Genomic DNA, 16,527 nt, shown 5'->3' with positions numbered 1-16,527 from the left:
GATCAACAACCCCCACCCACCACCATTCGGGATTCACCCCTCAATTTATCATGTTCGGAAAAGAACACAACCACTGTCCATAACTCAACTAGTAAAGTTTCCGCAATACACGATCACTGATCCTACCCCAGATGTCGTACAAATCGTTATAAAAAGAACCAAGAAGAGGTCACAAAAACGAAACGAGTACAAAGACCGGGGAAAGATATTCCCAAAATATACTATTGGAATGAAAGTCCTAGTAAAGGAACACAGGTTGTCATCTGCGGAAGATCGGGAAACTCATAAACTTTTCCTCCTATATCATGGACCATACCAGATATGTGAAGTACATCAAAACAACACTGTTACCGTACAAGATACATCTGGAAAGCGCCGAACCTACAACTATCAAAATGTGAAACAGTACCATGAAGTAAATCCTCCAGCCCTAGTCAGTGATATGAACGAACTCAAATGATTCTCTATGCATGTAAATAAATATTAATAAAAAAAAAAAAAAAAAAAAAATGTGACTAACCTTTATGTTTGTAAATTTAACTAATAAATATGTAAATAAAAATCCAACTAACATTCTCCCCCCATAGGCCAAAGAGAAAAACGAAGTCACAATGAACTTATACGTACAAATCCCATTAAACAGAATCCAACAATCAATCAATAAAATTGAACTCACTCACATTGACAAGTACCTCACGCGTAATCAAAAGAAGCAAATTGCTCAATTCTACAGGGAAGAAGCCGCAAAACGAACCCAACACACCCTAGAACCCATATGGACACTACCTGAATCCGTTAAACTCGTAAGATCATATCCACCAGAGCCAATCAACACCGAACCCAAAGATATAGTAACAACAATGCCAGAAGAGATATGTAGAAACAAGGACACCTCAATAAAGCAAAAAGACACTGAAGAACCGAACGTAACCTCCTCGCCAGAAACCATCGTCACCGACAGTGAAGACATGGAATACATCGATACCGAAGTTTTGGAGCTAGGAACATCGTCCCTAAGTGAGTTAGACTCTGATAGCAGTCATCACAGCAGTCCCGGGTCAGATCCGATCCCAGGCATGATCACGAAAATATTCAAGAACAGTAATGGATCTTATAACCAACTTAAAAAAAGATGTACTCACACTACGAGAATTCACCAAAGAGTTTGGGAACATCTCCAACACACAGCTAAAGAAACTTTGTATACCATGAAAAAACAAACAGACAAAAAACCGCAGAAAGCAACACCAGCAATAAAATGAAAAACTACCCAACTACCGATATTGATAATGACTACTGAATTATGTTTTTATTTTCTTTTTCTTATGCCTCAAATACTCGACGTATAACGAAAAGAAAAATAAAATAAAAAAGGGGACAATGTAACGAGACAAAATCGAACGCCCCAATTATGTGGCGCACTCTCGCTACGAGTCATTATCAAATATGTACCTACTACTGCGACACGCTCTCGCGCAGCGATTATATATTATTCCAGCGGAACACGAAAACCGGTTGCTCCCAACGTTCACTAGAACGCGCTAACCCCGCAATCTCTATTTCGCCGACAGGCCGCCCGAGGAAAAGGACCATTTTCCGGTGGAACTCCGCAACTTAAAACCTTGTAAAAAACATTATTTAAATCAGTGGATCATACGGTGGATTCCTCGGGAAAGTCAACACTCATACGAAGGATACGAGTCGTCCAGCATACCAAGTTCGAGACCCGGACTCTGTCTCATGACCGGATTTAGCCACTACAACGACCACCCACTCCAAAGGACCCGATCATATATATACGAGCCCATGACAAGAGCTCGTCAGACGGTTATACAGTATGGGTTGAACTAATCGTTAGACGGTTTAGGGACACATAAGACACTTAGAGGCAGGTTGTAACACCACTCACTGTCATATATTTATAATATTGTAATTTTGTACCTGTTAATAAACACTCAAATATAACATAATACATCAAGTGTTCATCTCTGCGTTGGTGTATGTATCGACGTCAGTTGGGACGTAACAGTCACAACTTTTTTATAAGCATTTAAAGTTCGAACTTTGACAAAATGTATAAAATTCAAAATATAATAATTATTTTATAGTTTAAAATATTTAATGTCATATCATTGAATTCAAATTTAACACCATCCATTGCAGTGACCTAGTTACTTGTAACCTACTTTACAGCAGAGGGACACCCACTTACCCAATTTTTGATTTTTATTAATCCAAATTGTAGACTTTAAAGATAATTACTTATTATTTGTATTCTTTATAATAACGAATCAGAATATTGGGTGATTTACTTAGTTTTTAGTGTTATTTTATTTTAATTTAATAAATTTAAACGATCGAATTCATATTATATACTCCAAAGATTATTTAAAGCATATACTTTAAAGAATTTGTACTCACTCAATGGTTATTTATACATTTTACACAAAATTAAATATATACAGCTATATACGTACTCATCGCTATTTTTCCTAAAATAAAAAAATAGTTAGTATAATAATTTGTGCTTAATATTAGTATATTAATATTAAACTATGGCCCTACCGTATAATTTTAAACACAGAATAATCAAATTATAGTAATGCTTTTAATATTAAAATATTCGTTTATATAGACCGATTTTAAATCTATCGAAAGATATGTTGAAATGTTAATAATAGTAAGATTTACTTTAAAATGTTAGTTGATTTTGTATAGTTTAAAAAAATTAAGTAGTCAAAATTATATAAAAAGTGTATAGGTGTATCTGAACAATAATAGTAATAGAAAATTGTCATACCCAATGTTGGTTGACGGTTTGTCAACTAAACGGGTTCATAGCTATAATATTACTCATTGAGTAGGTAAAGAAAAATTTGGGGATGATGATGATATAAATTATGACTTATGAGACACAATTGTTGAAAGTGAAGCTTGGCGGACTAATGACTTTAGTATTAAAATAAATGAATAATAACACGACAATATGACTATGTATAAGTATAATATATAATAACGTACAACTGGACAATTTAACGTGACAGTACACACACACTGTATACGCACTGTACGACGGTGCCTGTGCAAGTGAGTATTACATACTTCAAAAGCCCTATATATATTCATAGTTGAGGTCATCCTTTATCCGTATACAATATAGAAATCGATAATTAAAGTGTGGCCAAGCTATATCGTAACTGCATATGTATCTATTAGAAACTGACATTGTACACGCACGTGTGTTTACATGGTTTGAATACTAATATTAATTATATATTTCAATACCCTCCCTCAATTAATAATTTCTTTAATTGTAGTCACTCCTATGGCTGACCGTAGTTTCTCGAATCGTTTCTTTACCAAAGGCTTGGGTAGGATGTCCGCAATCTGGTCCTCTATCCCAATGTATTGTAGTTGAAATTGTCCATATTCATATTTCTCCCGTATGAAATGGTATCGCACGTCTATGTGTTTTTTCCTCTTATGAAACTCCGGATTCTTAACTAAACGTACAGCACTTTGATTATCAATGTATAATGTTGTTTATCACCTGTTGTTTATAAGCTTATTATCAGCCACGTAATCTACATGATCCCTTTGACAGCTTCACTGGCCGATATATATTCAGCCTCTTTCGATGATAATGAAACGCAATGTTGTCTTAGCGATGTCCATGAAATTTATTATGCTAAACCCATATCTGAATAGATATTCTGACGTTGAACGTCGTGTCTGAACGTCATCTGCGTAATCTGCATCGCTAAATATTTCTAATAACAATTGTGTATTATTATTAAAATACAAGCCATAATTAAATGTTCATTTAACATATCGTATAATCCGTTTTATCAAGTTCCAATGAGCTTTAGTTGGTTTTGCTAAGTAACGACTAGCAAAGTTTACTGCATATGCTATATCTGGTCTTGTTACCTGTGATAAGATCAGTAAGCTACCTACTGCCTGCCTATAAGGAATATCTTCACTCAATATCTCAGTACGTTCTTCTTGTTCCATTGTATGTGATTTGTCTATCGGAATTTAAAGTTCCTTGGCGTGCAGCGTATTAAATTTATTAACTAAACTATACTTACATAATTTGTCTGATGTACAAATAATGACCCATTTTCCATTATGTTTACCTGCATACCTAGAAAATATTTTAAATTTCCCTTTTTAACCTCAAACTCCTTTTCCAAGTTCGTTAAAAGTTTCTCTATTATATTTTCATTATCTGCCACGATTACCATCGTCAACAAATATTGCAAGAATAATTTGGCTGTTATCAGCTTTCAATACACATGCATCCGCTTCAGTATATTGTAAAGCAAATGCATTTAAAAAGTTCTTAAAGCGTATATTCCAACATCTTGGACTTTGTTTTAAGCAATACAAACTTCGCTGAAGCTTACATACTTTATTCGATCCATCTTCGTAACCTGGTGGTTGTACCATGTATATTTCTTCCTGTAGTTCTCTGTACAGAACAGCTGTCTTTATGTCGAATTGTCGTATTATTAATTTTTTCACAGCTGCTACTGCGAATATCGCCTTATTGATTCGTATCTGGCGAAAATGTTTCACGGTAATCTATACCGTACTTCTGTGAACAACCTTGATGAACAATCTGGCCTTAAATTGATCGATATTACCGTCACTTTGATTTTTGGTTTTGAATACCCATGCATTACGTAATGCAACCTTGCCCTGAGGCAAATTAACTAGTGACTAGGTGTTGTTTTCGTGTAATGACGTTATTTCGTCGTGCATAGCGTTCTCCCATTCGTTTTTATGTGGGCCAGCAATCGCTTCATCACGATTCAGTGGCTGGTCGCAATTAGCTATGAATGATGACACATTATACCTGATCGGCTTCTCAAGTGTATTCCTGTCACGTAGAACCATAACATTTCTGTAATCGACTGTTGTTTGTTCATCCTTCTGGTGAAAGCCTGCTGAAATCATCTGATTCTCTGTAAACTCTAATGAGTCTGAAATTATATATTCTGAGTGGAACGATGAATGTATTGATTTTACAATGATGTGTGTTTTTTTTTAATTTTTAAATTTTTTTTGTGTCTGTCATCAACTTTTAGGATAGTAAAAGTGCTTGGGTTTTCTTCAACAGTATCTTTTCTGATAGGAAAGTGAATCTAGTTGGTACTTTGAGAGGTCAAAAATGAAAATTATCCAGTAGTTTTCAAAAGCAACGTGAAAAACAAAAGAAAAATTAGGGAAAAACGGGAATTTTTATACAAAATCTGTTTTCGAAAATATCGATTTTGGTTTTTGGTTTAACTCTTATAAAAATGACCATAGGTACATGAAATTTTGACTGAATGTTAGCATTTTATATACACCATAACATTTTCCAAATATTTTGACTTATTTTGAGCTCTTTACGGACATTTTCAGTTTCCATTTTCTTTAGTTTTTTTTTCTATAAATATCGATAAAATTTTATATGTTTATTAAAAAAGCTTGAAAATTTAATAGAATGCTCCTAGTATATTGTTTCAATAGCAGATGAAAAAAATGAAAAATCCATAATCACAATTATTTTTTCTAAAGTTCGAATTTTGACAAAATGTATGAAATTTAAAATTGAATAATTATTTTGTAGTTAAAAATTCATAAAATGTTCAACTTTTATATCTAAAGATTAAAAACTTAAAACAAGATTTCACGTAAGTAGTTAATTCTCTTACGAAAACATCTAAAAAATACATAAGCACAGTTTATTTTTATAGTCATTTTAATTTAATATTTTGACGAAATTACATTTTAAAAAAGGTAGAATAACTATTTTTGTTATTTTTTTGTGATAGTATAATATTATTCGTGGGTACTTGAAACTTCTAAAGTATACTATTATATATCTATGATAGTATCACGGTTTTTTGTTGATGTATAACGCGTTATAACTTATAAGTACCTAATAGATATTATGATATGATTAATTTGGAATTTATTATAGGTACCTATTATAGGTCAATTTTTTTTTAATACCATAGATAAGTATATATATGTCTAATACATAGACTGATATACCGTCTCCGCTCAGAATCGTTTTTCTTATACAGTGATATTATATCATTGAATTTAAATTTAATACTGTCCATTATACAGTGACCCACTTCTAACTACTGTACAGCAGAGCGACATCCACTTACCCACCTTTTTTTATGTATGAATCGTGAATTGTTAACAAATAGTATTTTATTAATAAACATTAATGGTTTAGATGGGCAGAACAAAATGGCAAGGAGCCTCAAATCATTTAAGAATATTTTTTTTTTCATTATCAATATAATTGGTTTATAAAATTAGTGAAACCAGTCATAAATATATTATGTTATGTGCTCCAAATATATAAATATATTATATATTATTTGTGCCAATATAAAATAATACCTAAAATATGACACAAGCGCCAAATATATGAAAAAAAGAACAAATCATTTGTACTAATATTTTACAATATAAAAATAAAAAAAATCATATTTTAATACATCAATGTGTACACATTTTTTATAATTTATTACTAATACTACAAATCTCGAATAAATAAAATGTATAATAAAAAGTAAAGCTTGGCCTCATATGATTTGTCTCTGTTTTACAAATGAACAACATAGAAAATGTGTGTTCAGCAGTTCCAATTTTGTATAATAACCATTAATAATTCAGTGAAATTACCTATAATCAAACTCAAAAATAAAAATATGATCTGTGTTTCCTTAAGCTTTAAGCAAGTTAGGAGTAAGCATTTTTAAATTGCAATTTTAACAAACTCATAATTTGCTTAAAAATTTCGATGTAAAAAACTCCTTTAATAAAACATAACATTCTTACCAAAGTTTGATAATAGTTACTGTATTATTTAAGGTTATTACACAAAAATGGTTCTGTTGAACACAAATATGCCATGTTGTAGGTTTGTATACAATTTATATTACAATTAGAAATAATATTAATTTATATAAATATTTTAAACTTATAATATATTTTTTGATTAAAATCATAAGTTTGACCTTTTCGAACAATACAGTTTTAATGGCTTACATAAAGCACCTGGGTACCTGAAATTTTGTTGCTTTTATTTGATACTCTTTATTCTTTCTTATTTCATTTTGGTACTTATGTCAATCATTGAAACATATTATAAATCAAATTATCTATAATATATATATAGTTATATTAGTTATAAGTTAAACTATTATGGGTAATATTAGTATTATTATTAGCTATCATGCCCATTGCCCATTGATTTTTGTACTAATATAATTCAAAATGATATACTTATCCCTAAAATTGTATAATATTTTATTAGTTATTTCATGTTGATATTGGTAATATAATATTTGATAATAATCAATTGAAAATTACAAGTATGGACCTTCTGTCCAGTGAGAGAACAAATCAAATATGTGCATCACCTCAAGTCACCCTGTCAAAACCGGTTATCCTATGGCAGGGATTAACAAACAAAATAACAGAGATTTATGTCCTTAAAAAACCCATTGCCGTAGAGTACATTGTGTGAAAAAAATTATTAACTAGAAAAATCTATGAATAATACTTTAAACTGCTAAAGAAAAAAACAAAACAAAGAAATTGACATACCAGTTCTATAATTAAAAATAATACAGCCATAATTGAATATTAATGTTTTATTTTAATCAATGATCTTGTACCTATTTCAATTAAAATTGGTTAAATTACTTAGTTGATACCAATCAAAATATGAATTCTTATAGTTATTAAAAATATATATATCCACATAAAATTGATTATTGTTTATTGTTATATATTATGATGAAAAATAAATGTATTAAATTATTATATATTATATTATTATATTAATTATTTATTTTATATTTTAATTATTAGTTGTGGCAAGTGGACTCCGATTGTATTGGCTCGTTATTTACATTTCAACATATGCAACATATGTGCATGAATCAAAATATTTTAGTTTATAATCCAGATATAGATATAAATAAGAAGCGAAGACAGAGTAAAACAGTTATTATTGATGCTGGTCGTATATATAAATTACCTTTCACATTTAATCTAGTAAATTTACTACCTAAATGTAGACATCATTCTTCATTAACATTTAGTCTTTTCACTGCAGATCATGATGATACTGGTAAGAATATTTTTCCATTTGAAATTAATTTTTTAATCATGTTTAATTATAAAATTTTTATATAGAATTAAATAGTGCTAGAGATGAAAAAAAATTGAATTACATATTGGAACGTTCATTTTACTCACGTTTACGGACATACAATAATCGATCATTTGATGTCAACGACTCGGATATATCAGTAGATATGAATCAGACTGTGAATGATCAAGAAATTGGCCAATGTTTTATTAAACGCGTTAATGATACCCGTTTAATTTTAACCGTTGGTCCATCACTTATAGAAGAAAAATGTAATATTTCAGATAACTTATCTGAGGATAATCTTCCACCATTTGGTCGTTCAAGGGCTAATACGTGGCATTACACTAAAAGAGGAACAGGACAATCATTATTGAGTGCACAGTCCCAAGAAAATTCTACACCTTACTACCGAACCATGTCTGTAGGATCAAAGCCATATTATAAAGACTCTGAAGATATGTCTTGGGCCCAAGTCAGGCTTAAACAAAATTTTTCTACGACTGAAATTAAACATAACAGTTGTTTAAGTGATATTGGTACTGATGGACAAGATTACCCAACACATATGTTTATTGATGTTTATGACTGTCGACAAGAAGATGTAGAAAATGTTCTCATGTCTGACAGTAGTTCATTTGACCATTCATTAACTGGTGACTATTTGGAAGAAAGTAGTTCCTGTAGTAGTACTGAGACAGATAATGATGAATATGTAGAGGAAAAAAATATAATTTCTAATAGAGAACAAATTATTTATGATGATCCACCCGGTAACTTATTATTTATTATTTTTAGGATTGATCTATTTTTAAAAATAATACATTTGTTTCAGTTGACCCAATGTTCTTGGAAAAATATTTATATAAAATTCGAGTTATCTATGATCGCAGCTTAGTGACAACAGTATTTCAAGCTTTACATCTGGGATTGAATGTTCGGTACATGGATATTCAACGTGCTGTTGATAGATGTCAGCATCGTCTAATTTCATTTGACATCACTGATTACATTAAGGTAAAATAAAATGGATTCTGAAATATTGAAGTATACTGTACTGCTATACACCAGAGATTCCCATACTTTACATTACACGACACATTTCGGAAAATGTTTAAATTCTGGTGACTCTTTACATACTAATGATCTTTTTTGTTTGATTATTGATCACTATCCTTGTGATAACTTTTAGTCTGGTACAATTATAATTATCGAGGATAATAACCAATGATCAAACTAAATTCAAACATCAATGAAAAAACTGTGTCATATTTATTTGAATTTATACTTGTATTTATACATAATATAAAGGGTGTCTCGTGAGGATATACCCATCAGCCGTAGAGGGAACTCGCCGCCCAGACAAAAACCAGTATTTTGCCAATTTACCTATAAACTACAAAAAAAATTAAAAATCATGAGATTAATGAAAATAAAATGTTGAAAAATCAAAATTTTCACAAAAATAAACTATAAAATAATTTTTTCTAACTTTGTTACCAAAAAATAAAATAAAATATGTGTAGTCCTTGTCTCTGTGAGTCTAATAAAAAAAACAGATTTATGATTTATTTATTATCTCAGGAGATATAGCAATGGGTGAATCCTTGCGGGACACTCTGTATATATAAATATTTCAAAATTTAACACGACTCACTTTTATGTAGCACAGTTTGGGGACCTTTTCTATACCATAGTCAAGTTAAGAATAGTTAAGAAAAGTACTTGACGGCTACCAAATTTTTTTGGACAGCAGTCAGGCAACACATGTTTATCACACTCATTAGCAGTGTAAGAAATCCATGTGAGGAGTTGGTCATAACAGAGTACGGTTCTTAACTTGAATAGAGTACAGAAACAGAATTTTTTTTTTTATATAAAAATATTTGTTTTTATTTTTATAAACATAATTTTGGACCTATAGATTATTGTTATACATATTAAAATGTTCTGTCTATATACTATATGAGTATCAAGCACGAATTAAGATATACAAGATACGGAACGGAAGGGTCTTATCAATGTTTCACTTATCACTAGTTCATTTCTTATTCTGTATATCTTAATTTGTGGTATCTAGACCTTATACTAATAGACGGAACATCTAGGCGGGGTGCGGGTGAGTGGTGTGATTTGCATTACAGTGATATATATATATTATATACAGTAATATACAGAGTATTGTATCATCTAGTGCGCATGTGCGGTGTACGTTGCACTACCTTGATTAGCGCCGTCACGCTTGGACGCCGGAACTACAACCACGTACCGTCTATTAGTATAAGGTCTAGGTATCAAGTATAGATTTGAAGTTGAAAGAAAATTAACATTTTTATTTTATTTATTAAGTTATATCTATTATATTCAATTATTGGTTTTTAAAGATCTAAATCACTTTGACAAACAATTTTGTTTAAGCTTTTAAAATGTGATGATTTATTATTGCTTTGAAATCTACAACAATAATAAAATATTATCTCATCATGGTGGAAAAAATATTCTCATAACTGTTCATCATAACATGTATGTAACCTTTACTCTTGTCTTATTTGATCAAGTTCTTTATCTATATCATGAATTTATTCACAACTATTTTTGTGTTTGAAAAATAATTATAACAAAGTATAGTTTTATTAATAAATATTTTGTTGTTGGTGCTAATAATAATATATAAAGGCAAATCAAATATTAATTGATGCACTTGGTAATGTAAATTGACATATAACTTATTAATAGTACTTTTGAGAATTTGTATAAAGAAACAATTAATATTAATGTTAGTTGCATTTATTAACATTTAACATATTATTATCCTAAATTGTATTTTGTTTACATTAACAAAATTTAATCAAGTAATCATTAATTTAAAAATGTAATTTGAATTAAGATTAACATAATAATAATTTTTTGATCTACCGACTGTTATGTGTTTAAGGTTGTATGTGATCATTTCAAGAAAAATGCTGATACCTGTTCTATTTGCCCTGCTGATAATACAACATTAAAATCGCACCATGATATGATACACTCAAAATTTTCAGCCACATTAGATCGCCACATGCTGAAACCCGTAGCCAACCATCAAGATTATTATTTCTATGACTTAATTGATGATTTAGTGAGTTATTTTTTCGTGTTTGATTATTGTTATGGTATGATGTGAATGTTTACTGTTCTGATTAATATTTTGTTTGATTCATTTATCATTTTTCTTAGGACTGTGACGAGTACAGTAATAACAGCAGAAGACAAAAATATCTTACTAATATTTTATTAGGAGAAACTGATCATAAAACAGATTTTGATACACATGAATTAGATGAAGAAGATATATTTCCTTTATTTGTACATTTAGTTTGCACTATTAAAACAAATACTGTTACAAAAAGTCAGTCTGTTCGTTCCTTACCTACTTGTATTCGTAAGTATTTAGAGTATAAACTACAAGTTAATATACTTAAGAGAATGTCTGATCCACATGTTAGCAAATTTGTGCTAAGCCGTTTAAGTTTTGTTTAGTAAGCTTAAATAGTTGAGTGAATAAGAACAATATGAGTGTTTTCTTATGGGATTCTTATAATATTTTAATTTTCAAGCGACTATGAGAATTTTTAAATCTTAATACTTTACATACTCATGACTTGCTTAAAAATTAAAATATCATATAACACAGATAATACTCTTACCTATCATTTTGATAATAGATCAATTCACTCTATTATTAAAGCTTACTATACAAAATTATAGCTGCTGAACAAAAATTTGCTATGTTCACATTTGGAAATGGCATAATAAACTTAAATTTTTTTGTGGTGGGGTCAGGTGTTTCAATTTAAAAATTGTGTAACCTTAATTGACCGAAAAAAAAAAAAAAAATGAAAATGAAAACACCTTATTTGATTATCATTAATATGGATTAATGATTATGTGATTTCCAAGTTTCCTTTATAGACATTTATGTTTTTGTTCTCTTAAATATATACAACTCTCATATTCAATATACTTATATGTATATATTTGTCCATAGTTGAACTATTGAATCAAGACAATGATAACGAAACTTCAAAAAATATGGATTTCAGTAACTTAAAAGTATCACTAGATGTGTATTGTTTAATGTTACCAATTAATGTTTATGATGATGACGACGATGATGATGATGATGAAATAGATAGATATACTACGATGAATAGTTCAGAACAATTACATTTTTCAATAAATAATAAATCTACAACACAACAATCATCGTTAGTACAACCTTAAAAACTATTCAATTTTTTTTTTTTTTAATTATATTTTATTTATAGAAAACAGACAATTGATCATGAAAACTCGTTCGTTCATTTGAGTGCTTCACTACCACTTCGACATGCTCAAGGATTAGCAGAATTCTTAGCTGAGGTAATCATAATGTATCAATCTTACATAGTACTTAAATAATTATTAAAACTTTTTTATTCTGAAATATAATATTATTGTATCTTTTTTTTTTTGTATTAGGTGGAATGGTGTATGCGTGATGAAATGGCAGCTGGTCTTTTACAATATCCAACTGTCACAACCAATTCATTAGAAAAGATCATCGAACATGTCTCAAATTCGCCAAAATCTCCATCAAATGATTACCAACAAATACCTGTTCATTTTGTAGTACCTTCATCACGTCCTTCTAAAAACAATAGTGTATCACTTTTTTTACAGGTATTTAACATCCTAATAGTTATTACTCATTATTGTAAATTAAATTTTAATGAATGTTCTACCATACAAAACTACCACCTCAAAAATATGTTAAAATTTCCATTTATACTATACTATTATTAAACTATTTATTTTATCAAACTTCAGTTGATAAATACAATTCATCTATTTAAAATGAATATTTTAATCAATCACTCGGTACTAATTGCAAAATAGTGCCTATAAATTAAAAATTCAAGTTGATTGTTAGTATTATAAAATATTCACTTATGATATTATTTTCTAATATTTGTTAAAAAATTATTGAAAGGTATTTTACCTAGGCTTTAAGAGAAGCTACACATCCATTTGTTATCTCCGTCTTACAACTGCACAACATAGCAAATTTACGCTTAGCAGATCACTTTTAGCTCTGTTAGTTTAAAAATAAGAGTGAATTGACCTATTATGAAACTTAATGGTAAGAACATTATCTGCGTTTATATGTGGATTTTTTACAATAGCTAAATTATATAGCATATTATGCGTATATAATATAGTGTATATTAAAAATGCAAATAACTCGATTATAAACTGAATTATGCTAAAAAACCCACATACAAACACAGATAATGTTCTTACTATCAAGTTTCATAATAGGTCAATTCACTCTAGTTTTTAAACTAACAGAGCTAAACGTGATCTGCTGAGCGTATATTTGTTATGTTAAGCACTTGTGAGACAGAAACAACCAATATAATATGTGTAGCGTCCTTTTCACTTTGTATAATATATTAATAATGGACCGTGGTTAAATCAAACGCATAGTTTTATACATAATATTTTATTTGTATGGAAACAATATATTACAGGTAAATATCAGAATATACTATTCACATTATTCGATATTTAATGTATATAAATCTGTAAGCTATCAGTAAAAACTGTAAGCTAATAAAAATAATATTTTGACTGTAAAATTTAAATTATAATTTATAACATATCAATGAAAAAAATCTGAATTCTAGATAATAATAATCATATCTGGATATAATCTAATCACACAAAGTATACATTTTAATAATTATAAATATTGCACTACCATTATAAGAAAAAAAATGTTTGCTCAGGTTACCTGCATTTAATCAAAATTTTTTTTTTAACATAAATATGTTTTTGGGTTGGTAGAGATATTTTTAACTGTTTTTACGTAACGCTTTGTTTATTACCATAGAAATAAACAATATGTAAAAATTACATAATTCCCACTAGATATTACAATTATTAATGGTTACTTATTAACACTTTGACCGCCATATGTATATTTCTATTATTGTGCCACAAACTGCATATCTGCTGATAACATACGCGAGACAATAAAAGTAAATGAAAAAAAACAGGAAACAGAAATCAACTGCAAAGAATTTTCTTTTTGTATGGCCGTGATAAATAATAAAGCGGTGCCTCTATAGCCAAATTATTTTTAAACAAATTTTCAATATACACTAGTGACGTTCACGGGTTGGCTAGCTGATGGACCCTACAAACAACACCGACCCATGATTGGTAGCAGCGGTGAACTTGTTAATACATATTTAGGATTAATTTCTAAGTGAAAAATATCAAGTAATGTGCTAGGTTTTGATGCTACGTTGTGCTACTTTTTGATTGTAGAATTAACAAAAAAATGTTGTATATTACTATAAAACTGTATACGATTCATAATTTATGTAATTTCTACAATTAACACTTATTTGTTATAGAAACTTGAACAATTGGATATTATATTAGATAATGATAATGGTCATGACTGTTATACACTTGAACAGTCTACAAAAGATACATTTTATGTCGTGGAAAAAAATCTGCATCCTAGTCCTGATAGTACAGTTTTTGAAAGCAATAGTGATGATCTTGAAAACAGTCCTGGTTCAGATGGGTTTTTAACTGATATCGATCACTCTAAACCAATATTACCAAATTTTTGGATCATACTAAAAATACAGCAGGATCTACAATGTCAAAAAGAATACAAATCTGATAATAACAATGCAGTCAACACATTACTAGTAAATGTATACTTCCATTGCAGGTAAATCAATATCCTAATTTATCTGAATATTATCTGAACTCTCACGCACTTTAATATTACTTAGGTTTTCTGAATTAAATGTGCAAGGAAAATATTCTGCAATAATGGAAATTGTAAAACAAAATGTACATCAAGCAGCGACTGTTGTTAATCAAACTATTTTATTGTGTCGTTTATATGAAACAAAGACTTGTGATCCATTATTGGAACCTATTATTGAAGATCATGATCATTCAGATGATGCTGGTATCGTTATTTATCATAAATAATAACAAAACAGTATAACCTCTACTTGCTGATACATAATTTTATATTCAAATTATAATAATAATTAAAAATAATAAACTTGTTTTTGTAAAAAGTTAATGATTAAATTTAGCAAATTTATGTTTTTCAGAATCAACTTTGTGTTATAACTTTTAATATTAAGAGGATGTCAATGAACTATTTATTTTCTCTCTCTTGGTCTACGCGAAACATAGACAAAACACATTGATGCAAAATCATTTTTGAAAAAAATCTCTTCTGCGTAAATGTGTTTTGTCTATGTTGCGCGTGGACCAGAGAGAGAAAACAAAAAGTGCGCTGACATCCACTTAAAGTGAATTTACCTATTATCAAACTTTAAGTTAAAAACTTTACCTACACACCTACGTTGGCTATTTTATAATATTTTAATTTTTATATAAGTTATGAGCATCTAAATTGTTACAATTTAAAAAAAGTTATAAATTGTATACAACACATTTATTCAAATTATCAATTTTTGTTTTTAATAAATAACATACAATGTGGCTTGTTGTAATATCTATTATTAATTGTATGTTTAATAATTATAAGTTACTATGTTTTAAAATATTACCTGAATAGAGGATATATTTATACAGTTAGTTACTACTTAATTAATTATCTTTAGCCTCCAAGATGCTCTACAATTATGATAACATGTAATCTTTTAATTTTCTTATTTTTATAGATGAAAATGGTATTGGTGAAGGAAAAAAAGTTATCAACCATTTTACCCTTGGCCAATTTAAGTGCCCAGTTGTATGGTCTACTAGATTTTCACTACATCCTAGGCTTCAAAGAGCAACAGCTATGGGTTTACTCGGTATACAAGTTTTACATACTATGCTTGAAGGGTTTTCTGTTCGAAATCGTCGAAATATGTTCGTCTACAAAGAGTCGTCTGGTTCTGTGTTTTATTTAAGGTAATTTTTTTAAAATATTATTAATTAATTTAAGTTTATAATATGGCATGCTTTTTAGAATCTATGAAAATTCGTGTCAACAGCAGCTAGAACAAAAAAATAACAATATTGTAATATATTCATTACAATATGATTCTGACGACGATGACACTATGTCAAGATGCTCATCTGCCACTTCAACAACAATTACATCCACAATATTTTCCAACCAATCAAATTTTTCACGCAAATACTCGGAAGATGTAAATGTTAGTCTAATATTGTTTATTATCATACATATATACAGAGTTTTCCAAATTATACATGCCAGTAAATATCACTATAATATATTGAAACTAAAAAAATCATTCATTATGAAAATAATTTTGTAT

General features: G+C 29.1%; 1 protein-coding gene across 2 annotated transcripts in view; it reads left to right on the top strand.

Annotated features, from left to right (window-relative positions):
• Positions 1-16,527, top strand: part of LOC100573032 — a 62,556-nt gene that overhangs the window by 32,746 nt on the left and 13,283 nt on the right. For both annotated transcript variants that reach the window (XM_029486037.1, XM_016809565.2), the window contains exons 18-29: positions 7,891-8,152; positions 8,218-8,946; positions 9,009-9,190; positions 11,109-11,291; positions 11,390-11,594; positions 12,201-12,420; positions 12,481-12,574; positions 12,674-12,874; positions 14,617-14,945; positions 15,010-15,191; positions 15,922-16,156; positions 16,215-16,404. In XM_029486037.1, the coding sequence (XP_029341897.1) occupies positions 7,891-8,152; positions 8,218-8,946; positions 9,009-9,190; positions 11,109-11,291; positions 11,390-11,594; positions 12,201-12,420; positions 12,481-12,574; positions 12,674-12,874; positions 14,617-14,945; positions 15,010-15,191; positions 15,922-16,156; positions 16,215-16,404 (3,012 nt within the window). The remainder of the gene's footprint in view (positions 1-7,890; positions 8,153-8,217; positions 8,947-9,008; positions 9,191-11,108; positions 11,292-11,389; positions 11,595-12,200; positions 12,421-12,480; positions 12,575-12,673; positions 12,875-14,616; positions 14,946-15,009; positions 15,192-15,921; positions 16,157-16,214; positions 16,405-16,527) is intronic.

This window comes from Acyrthosiphon pisum, chromosome X (genome assembly GCF_005508785.2).
Source record: "Acyrthosiphon pisum isolate AL4f chromosome X, pea_aphid_22Mar2018_4r6ur, whole genome shotgun sequence".
Taxonomy (NCBI): Eukaryota; Metazoa; Arthropoda; class Insecta; order Hemiptera; family Aphididae; genus Acyrthosiphon; species Acyrthosiphon pisum.
This window is presented reverse-complemented; position numbering and strand designations above follow the sequence as displayed.